This window comes from Caenorhabditis briggsae (assembly GCF_000004555.2).
Source record: "Caenorhabditis briggsae complete genome, chrIV, whole genome shotgun sequence".
Classification (NCBI taxonomy): domain Eukaryota; kingdom Metazoa; phylum Nematoda; class Chromadorea; order Rhabditida; family Rhabditidae; genus Caenorhabditis; species Caenorhabditis briggsae.
In genome coordinates this window covers 2,371,021-2,380,699 of record NC_013487.2, presented here as the reverse complement: position 1 = coordinate 2,380,699, position 9,679 = coordinate 2,371,021, and the positions used below count along the sequence as shown (strand labels likewise).

Sequence of the window (9,679 nt, the reverse complement as noted above, 5' to 3'; positions counted from 1 at the left end):
CCGATAGTGGTTTTTTACGTTTTTTACCTGCCGGACATGAAATTAAAAAAAATCCCGAAAATTTGCCACATAGGAAAGGCGCCCGCTGCCGTGGCCTAGGTTTCTCACTAAAAATCCTCGTCCCCCGGTGGCACCTTTTTCTGAATTTTCTTCCTTTTCAACGGCGTTTTTTGGGAATTCCGGTTTTTTTTTAAATTTTTTCGCAATAATATTCGGAAAATAGATAACTTTTAACACATTTAAATGCAATAAAAAATATTGGTCGGAGTCCCCCTTTAAGTAATATTTTGAAATTTCTGTTTCAAAACTGTCCTTTCTGGAATAAATTTTCAATTTCCCTCGATTTGCCGAGAAAAAAACTACCTTTTTAATAAAGGTCCATTTTTAGAGTTTCGACTGTTTTCAACTGATGTGAAATCTTTTTTCTATATCCAAAGTTTGATAGAAGTCACTACAGTATGAATTTCAAATATATTCTAAAAGATTAATGTTTCAAAATATGCATTTTTTGGAGTTTCAAATATTTTTGACATTAGGTAGGTTCAACTTTGCTCTACAATTTTTTTTCACTTCTCCAATTTCTATAATAGATCTATCCTTAATGCAAATTTACTTAGTTCAACCACACCTACACTGCTTATTCTACTCAGTACTGCTAACAAAAAAAATGCCGACATTTTTGTCTCAAATACCTCCTATTGTTCTCAGGTATGAGACACAGTATCATGACTCATTATGAGAACTCGAAAGGAACAAAAAGATACGGTACCTATGTAAAAAGAGAGTCAATCATAGCCCCTCTAGTCTCGTCTTCAAAAACGTCAACAAATAAAACCGCATCTTTATGGTTTGGTCACTCAAGCGCACGTCCCCTCTCTTCTCTCCTCCCCCTTCTTCTTCTTCTCTTTTCTATGGATCAAGCCACGCCCACATCGAAGAGTCACAAACATACATACATGCCAGCAGCCCCTTGGTTTGGTGAGAAAAGAGAGGAGGGACATGTTTTACCTCTTTTTATTGCAAAAAAGGTTATGGACTTTTTTTGTTATGCGAACTTTTTTTTTCAGTTTCAATTTGGAGATGTCTTTTTGAAGTTTTTCCAAAAACTATGATTTTTAAAAAATTTTTTATCCGTTCTCATTTGGTTCATTTGGATTAGTTTTCATTAATTTTTACTATTTCAAAAACTTCATTTTCAAAGCCACAACACCTAAAATTCAGTTATTAGTTATCGTTTATTCGTTTTTGATCTTGTTAAACATGCACAAAGAAAATTGTCAGCTTTGTACTCCTAAAAAAGTTTTACGCATTTTTTCGAATTGTCTGAAGATTTCAGAGTGTACCAAACAGAGTTGGAGCTTCATTGTTGTGATTGAGAACTTTTTAGTAAAAATCCAATAGCGTGAGTCAAGCGGTTTTAAGAATACGTTACTCCAATTTCTGTCTTTATTTTTGTATTTTTGTTCTTTTTTCGTATCACGAGATATCTCATCAGGATGGAATCTCCCAAAAAAAAGCCAATTACAAAATTAAAGCTCTATATTTGTTTAATATACTCCAGAATTTTCATACGAATCGAAACATTCAGAACCAGGTTTTTCAGGGCTTTAAGTTTGATTACTTTCTCTTGAATAAATCAAAATGTGACCTTTTTGGTCAAGTCCGGTACATATATAGATGCTATTTTCAGTTTTTCAACCAAAAAATAAAAATTGCTGTTTCAAAATGCTCAGATCTTGTTTACATTTTTATGAGTATCTGGTGATTATGCAAACTAGTTTTCCCCAAATTTTTAAATTACTCCAATCACCTAAATATTTTGTTGTTTTCTTAAAAACTCCAAAACTCAGGGTTCATGATTTTCCTTTGACATGAAGCTATTGAAATTTATCTTTTTCATCAGCTCCTGAAAAAATCTTTGAAAAGTTATTTGAAAATTTACTGTTACAAAATTTTGATAATTCCATATTCATGTTCTATTGAAGTTGACAATGATTTAGGTGAGGAAAAAATATAATTTCAATTTTTTTTCTGGAAATTTCAAATTTTCGAACCCATTTTAAGCTTATTCTGGGTTTTCGAACATTTTTCCCCATTCATGAAATTTTCACCAAAAAGTTTTTTTTTCCGTTTCACAACTTTCATGTATTTTTCTTCTTTTTTCAACTACTGATCGGTTAAACATAGTCGCAAGTTCAGATCAACCAACACCTCATAAATGATTCCGATTTCCTAATCACCTGAAAAACAAATCATGAGGATCCCGGAAAACATTCTATCCCTAATCCCGATTCTTCTCCTTCAACTAGTTCAGAAAACCAGCGGCGGTGAACTAGTCGACGTTCAATTACAGGAACTACGACTCGGACAGTAAGCGCACTTTTTTATTTAAATTTGGATTGTTTTCCAATTGACGCCCTACTTTTCTCTGATTGGTTTTTTTATGTTGAATGAGGTTGTTGACACCCTCTTGACAGAAAAAAAATGGAGGAGCAAAAAAAGCAATTTTGAACATTCTGAATGGCTAGATGGTTTAAGGATGTTTAATGGGTGTCAGTCTTGAAAAAAATTCGGAAATGAAAAACTTGCACAAATTCTTATCGGTCCAGTCGACTGTGTCCACGTAACTCTCAGTTGGTAGCGGCGCCCTCTCTACAAGTTCTGCTTCTCAGAGGGCTTCTATTAAAGAAAATTGATTAAAAGCCAAAATTAAATAACACTGTTTCATAATCAAAAGAAAAACAATCAAAAAAATTGGATTATTCATTGTCCTAGGTATTTGATTGGTCCGATCTCTTTTTTTAATTTTCCTAAAAAAAGTGTTCTGTTTCCCACAGTTGGTAATAGGATTTGAGTGAAAATGAGAGCTGCTCCGTACATCATCGATCCTCTAAAAAAGTGATTATTTCATTTTTCACTTTTTTTCACAATCGTCGAAAGATTATATTTTTTGGATATGTGAAAGTTTAGTCGAAAATATAAAACAGTAATTCCTGGAATCAACGTAACTTTGTATTTTCTAGATTTCTTGTTTAAATTATCAATGTTTCATCCAGTTGTCTATTAGTTTTCATAAATATTGAAGATCTTCATGCAAAATCACCTTGGAAAATTATTAAGATCAGAGTTTACAAAGAAGTTCAAAAGAATTTGAAAAGTTGATAGTTCTCCAATATCTTCACTTTTTTTTATGACTTCAAATAAATTCTATTTCGTGTCACTGAAACAGTCAATTTCTTATTTTCCTCTCTCGACCTAAAAAAGTATCTTTCTGAGGAATACATCACTTCCTCAGAAAGATACTTTCAAAAATTGTATAGCAATTGAAATAGAGAGCTATATAAATTTCTTTTTGACCCCATTCCCATTCCCAAAAGTTCGTTTAATCCCAAAAGAGTGGTTCTTCTTCTTCTTCTTTTAGGGTGACCCCTGATTATTCATAAACCAAAAGGAAGGAAAAGAAACAGCAATTTTAAACATGCTCCCTATTCTTTTGAATATAAGGCATCCCGCTGTGACGTTATGTTTCGAAAACCAATATTTCGAAGCTTTAGAGAATCTAGGTAAAAAGCATAACACAAGTATCCTAGAATTATATGATGGCCACACCCAGATTGAATTGGTTTTGGTTTCGAAAAAACATGAAGGACACCGCGGCGGAGAATAGAAAAACACATTTGAATTTGCATGCACAATATGAAGACGTCGAATGAATGTTGAGAAAAGGAGAAGAAGAGAAAGTTCCGTCTTTTTTCGAGAATACGATTTGTCGGTTTAGAAGACATTGAGAGGGAACATGGAAAATGAACAATTGACAGATATCTATGCATGTTGGTGTGTTTGTATACAAGATATGGGTGGCTAAATAGGTTTTCAAGAGAAACTGCTTTCAATGTAAGATAATTCTAATTCACAGATATCGGAACTCACTGAAACAGCATTTTTTGAAACTTTCGATTTTTTCAAATTTTGATAGTAACAAGACGGAATTTCAAAAAAATTTTTTTTTATTAATTAGGGCTATTTTCATTTACCAGTGTCCAGCCAAATGAGTCAAAGGCTTTGCGAATTATCTGAAACTGTAAAGTTTAGGTCAAAGTGATTATAATCACTTCTATGCTGTCCATCGAAATCGCTATTTCAACATTCTCTGTTTCAAAATCTGCATTATAGTTTTGTGAAATAACCAAAATATGATAGGATGGCCAGCAACGTACCTAAAGAAGAAAATAACTCTAGCTAACTACATATTACTGAAATAAATAGGTTGGAACAGATAAATTACTAACCTAATTCTACAAAATCCAATTTTTTCTCAGTTTTTCAATTCCTCATTTTTAGCTCATTTTCCAGACTCGATATTCTGGTAAAAGCTTTTCGCATTAATCCAAACCCAAAGTATCTTGACTGCTATGTACTCCCCATAACATTCTCCCCGCTTCCTAATACATAATAACATACGGTTTCACGCCTCCCCTCTCAAATGTTTACCCCCTCGAATTTGACATGTTTGTGTTATTGAAAGGAATCATAATGTAATACGATGCGCGTAGCGCTTCTTGATTACCCATATATATTCCTTGGTCCGACTGAGAATGAGCAGGTGCTCCGTGGGATCATAGATTCTTAGATTTCGCTTCTTCTTCTTCTCTGATGCAATGTGTGTTTGTTCTATTTCGAAATAATGGTAATGAGAAAGGAGAAGATGACAAGTTTTGATTGACTCCTCTCGTAACCATATGGAGGTTCAAGGGAGTCTAATGCAAATACGCTCTAGCGGAATTTCAGATAGGCTTCTGGTAACAGATAGAAAATGCGATCTAGTTTGATGAAAAAAATCCAGTCTACAGGAATAACTGTCTCTTCTACACGCTGTTTGACATTTCTGACCATTTTGGAACAGTAATTTTCTAGTTCTCTGTCTTATACAAATTATAACCGTCGCTTTCAAATTTTCAAACGTATTTTTGGAAGTTGAGAAACAGAGATTTTGTCCCATGGATTACATTTCCCAATACATAAATCATCAAAAAGAAGAAGATGGAGCACTTTATGATCCAGTGCTCCCACTTGTCAAACTATTCCTTTCTTTTCTTCTGTCCGTTGTTTTTTGACACACAGAGAAGCACATAATGAGGGTGGAAAAAGAAGAAAGGAAGAAGGTATTTAATGATTTCCCCCCTTTCGTTCCTTCCTGTGACAAGTGGACCAAGGGCTGTTAACTTTGAAAGATGGGGAAAATGTGTGGAAAAATTAGATGGGGTCAAGGAATAATTCATTGGATTAGAAAGAGTGTGTCAGAACGAAAAAAAAACAATAGTTTTTGGTCTTTTTACTCTTTTTGGGTAGAGGGTTTGGGACCAGAAAAAGGGAATACAAAGATTTTAATTGTCTAGTTTCGGTAATTTTCGAAAATCATTGATCTTAGTACCCATCTTAGTACCCATAGTACCGGTTCTCAATGAAACATCCAAAGTTGAGGAATCAACAGTTTGCCAGCACAACTTGACAAGTGTCCAGTGGAGCGCATTTTTTATTCTTCTGAAAATTCAAATTGTCCTATTTGCAACATTGTTAAATTGTCGTCCGAAATCTGCCATCATCCTCACAAACTTTTTGAAATAGTAACTTTCAAGTTCTTCAAAAGTGACCACTTCCTCAACTAATATCATTTCCGTTAACAATAAACAAACAAATGATATGAAACTGCTCAAGGTGGTCTGGTAGAGGCATACTTATATAGAAAAAGCAAACAAATATAATAGATGGTATATGGATGCATAATATTTGGGGGTATTCTAACCTTTTTGTTAGTTATATACAACTGTCAACAACTATTACGTGATGGGGTTTGGGGGATCGACTAAAGTTTGGAAATCACAGGGAAAATGAAAATTTAGAGAAGCTGTTACATTTTGAAGGATATGAAACAATGCCACTGTCCTAATTTACATTTTTCAGAGTTATCCTGATTCTGAAAAATTGATAAAAAAGTCCAATTTTTTCAGAAGAAATGTGTGTCCTCACGAGGAAGTGGAAATTGTGACGCTCAAGGAGCCATGTGTGCAAGCATACACAAAATATGTCCGAAGTCGGAAACCTGGATGTAATGGGAAGTTTCAAAGTTGCGCGGTGCGACAACCAAAGTGAGTTTTTATAACATTGCGAAACTCCTGATATCAGTGATAAATGATAAGACTGCGGCCTTTTGGTTGCGGTATTTTTTGGGATGAACAGGATTTGGCGCCTAGAGTTAATGATTGGCTGAGCTACGGGAAGCTGCTCCCGGCCGACCACAGCTCTGTTTTTTATTGTTTTGAATGACATCAATCCTTCTATTGAGGGATTCGGGCATAAGTTCAAAGATAACAGTTAGTCGAAACAGAAATGCTATTAGCATCCCAAAAAAATTGCAAGGAAACAATAACCGTTTCAGTGAAATAGTAATTCTGGTTGAACTTGAGATGTATGCTCGGTCTTTTGAATTCATTTTCATATTTGTAGAAAGCTTTGGAATTATTTAGAAACACAAATTTCAGTTTTAATCGTTTGAATGAACCAGTATACTATTTCAACTATGAATAGTGAGTTTGAGAAATTTCCGAAAAAATTGTTTCAAATTCTCTTTATTAATTTTATGAGCGAATTCTTCATATTGCCATAAAAGAAAGAAAAAACTAAAAAAATTCTTGGGAATTTTCTGATTATTTAAGTTTGAGATTTGCCAGAAGATACCTTTTGATTTCACCCAAAAGTTTCCTGTTTCAATATACCCACTTTTATTGATTAATTAAGAGAGTTGAATATTAACAATAACTCAGAGTTCGATGCAAATATTAAAAATGGGTTTATCCCGATTCCTGTAGAAGATATCAAAAAGTGGTCAATTGGCAAAATTTTTTGATAAAATGATAAATAAAAAACAATTACAGTTTCATAGAAATTGTATTTTTTGATAAATTTTAGAAGTTCATTATATAGAACAATAGACAAAACACTACGAAACACCTTCTATTTTTGCTTTTTCAAAGTCTCAAATTTGCCGAAAAATCCTCAAATTTTACACAAAACGTTTCTGTTTCAACTCCTCCAAATTTGATCACATTTTAGGACGGAACGGTTCAATGAGAAGCATAACTTTGTGCATAAGTTTAGAGTTAACAATTAGTTGAAACAGGAATACTACCAGGCGGTTTAAGCCCCCTGTCGGGGGCTCAATATGATAAACAATAATATGATAACCATTTTGTCAGTTGCCCACTTTCTGTTATCTTTTACAGGAAATAAGATAAATTGGGTAAAAGTCTAAGGTACCAATAATAAACTTCTGAAAGTCAACCAAAAATTACTGCTTCATCGAAATGGTAATAGTTTGTTTTGATTTACTGATTCATTAAATTCAATTTTCGTGAATCATGTTAGTGGACATAGCGACTTTTCGACAGTGGCTTGCCGCGGCTGACCATAACCTCCATCACTCAAATCTTGCTGACACATGCGCGCGATAACCATGCATCCTAATGGGATTAGCAATCTTTATCTGCGCCTAGAACGTCCATGACCCCTCTCCTGCCATCTATAATTATTGCGCAACACCTCTCTTTGTCTTCAATATCCCCTTTTTTACAGGACAATCTACTTTCACACCTACAAAAAAGTCAATCGAACGAGACGTCACACGATTGCGGAGTGCTGTCCAGGATGGGTCCATCGACCGGGAGAAGCGGGGTGTCAGAGAGGTTGGTGCCATCTGGAGGGATGTTTCTAAAGGGCAAAGAGCATGATTATGTTAATAGGACTAGGGTTAATCTGTTCGGATAGAGATGGTGACAGTTGTTCATTTGTTTTATTACCCCCTTTTGAAGTGGGTCCCGCTTTGGCTAGTGAGTCAAATGTCAAGAGAAAAAGGGACCACTGTTTCTAATTTGTTATAAAAATAATGAAAAAATTCGAGAAGAGATAAAATTTCTCTTTGCATAGATCATAGTTTCGAAACAAAGTAGAAATTTATGTTTTTCTGTTTCAAAATCTTCAGAAAAATAGTAAGAAAGTTTGAAAAAGTTGATAAGATCTTTTTGTCAGAAGCATAGTTTTGAACATACATGGAGAGGCTCATAACTTGGCTCAAACTCGGAATTTCTGAGCGAATCAAAAAGTAAAATGTAGAACTTCAAGAGATCTACAAAATAAAAGGTAATTTTACTATATTTGTATTTGGAGTTCGAAAGAAAAGGTCTTGAAAAATCAGACAGGAAAGATCGGACCATTTGCTACCTCTAATTTGAAACTGGAAGCATTTTAATTTAGTATCGTTTTGTATATTTCGTCAAGTTTTACACTTTACTTTTTCATTCAAACAAAAATTCCAAGTTTGAACCGAGATATTACGCGGTCAGGTTGACAAGTAGAATTTCGAAAAAATGTGGTCCAATAATCACTGTATCAAGTTTCACATAAATTCGTCGAACTGTTTAAGCTAAATTTTTTGTTCAGAAGACAATGTTCCACTCAAAGATGTATGTTTCAAATACCTAGTTTCTATATTATGTCACTTTATTATCGGTTAAAGACGTTCAAACTCAGGAAATTGATCTCAAAAATTTTTCACTATTTCAAAATGTTGACAAAAATTGGCTAATTTTTTAAATCATTTATTCCAATGGTAAATTATGTAATTTCTTCTTTTTTGGATTCTTGTTTTACTATTTCAAACTTGTTAAAAAATTAGTGAGAAATTTGAAAAATTCGATAAGTTTTCATTGGCAAATGCGTAGTTTTGAACATACTTGGAAACGCTCATAACTTGGTTCAAGCTTGGAATTTCTGAGCGAATCAAAAAGTATACTGTAGAACTTGAAGAGATCTACAAAATGCTACAAAATGATATGTAATTCAACCATAGTTACTTTTCAGAGTTTGAAGAAAAATGTCTGGGAAAAATGAGACCGGAAAAATCTGTCCCTTTGTTGCACCTGGTTAGAGAATTGGCATTGAACATGGTTGAATTATATAATGTTCTGTAGATCTCGTCAAACTCCACATTTTATTTTTTTGATTCGAACAGACATTTCAAGCTTATACCGACTTATGAGGCGGACCAGAAGACAATTATGGTTTCAAAAAATGCGGCCCAAAAATCACTGTTTTAAGTAGCCCAAGAAATTGTCAAATATTTTGAGCGAAATTTTCTTTTCGGAAGAAAGATTCCTTCTCAAAAAATTATATTTCGGTTACCTAGTTACAATTTCATGTCTCACTTTGATGTCGGTGATGTTACTGTTAATTTTTTTAAAATTGAGTTACATTTTTTTCCCTATTTCAAAATTTTCACAAAATTGGCTATTTTTTTCAATTGGTCAATAAATTAAATATTATCAACCTAACAATTAAATTAATTTACATTTAATTCAAGTTTGAAAATTTCAGTTTACCAAAATCCCTATTAAAATTATAGAATAGTCATACTTGTAATCCGGGCCTTTGCCGGGCCTTCGCGGGCCCTGCCATAACTTCTTTCAGAATCAATGTTTTTGAACCAACTCAATCAGATATGATAGAACTTCACGAGTACTACAAAACGGTATTATTTGGAATGCTGTATCTTGTCTATGAACAGAGTTAAGGAGCAAAAGAAACAAAAAAAGCAGGCCCGGCCCGGGCCTTCCGGGCCCTGCGAGAA

The 9,679-nt window shown here is 33.8% G+C and overlaps 2 protein-coding genes across 2 annotated transcripts in view; both read left to right on the top strand.

The window, feature by feature from the left end:
- Positions 1–5,132: 5,132 nt before the first annotated feature.
- On the top strand, positions 5,133–8,567 carry CBG26259 (the record flags this gene model as incomplete). Its single annotated transcript, XM_045244902.1, has 4 exons — positions 5,133–5,162; positions 5,962–6,146; positions 7,630–7,739; positions 8,494–8,567. 4 exons carry the CDS (start codon positions 5,133–5,135, stop codon positions 8,565–8,567), a joined length of 399 nt encoding a protein of 132 aa, XP_045100124.1.
- Positions 8,568–8,926: 359 nt separating this feature from the next.
- The window catches only part of CBG18730, a gene marked incomplete at both ends in the record, with an annotated part of 16,645 nt that continues 15,892 nt past the window's right edge, over positions 8,927–9,679 (top strand). Inside the window, one exon of the mRNA XM_045244901.1 lies at positions 8,927–8,975. Coding sequence (XP_045100883.1) covers positions 8,927–8,975 — 49 coding nt within the window. The remainder of the gene's footprint in view (positions 8,976–9,679) is intronic.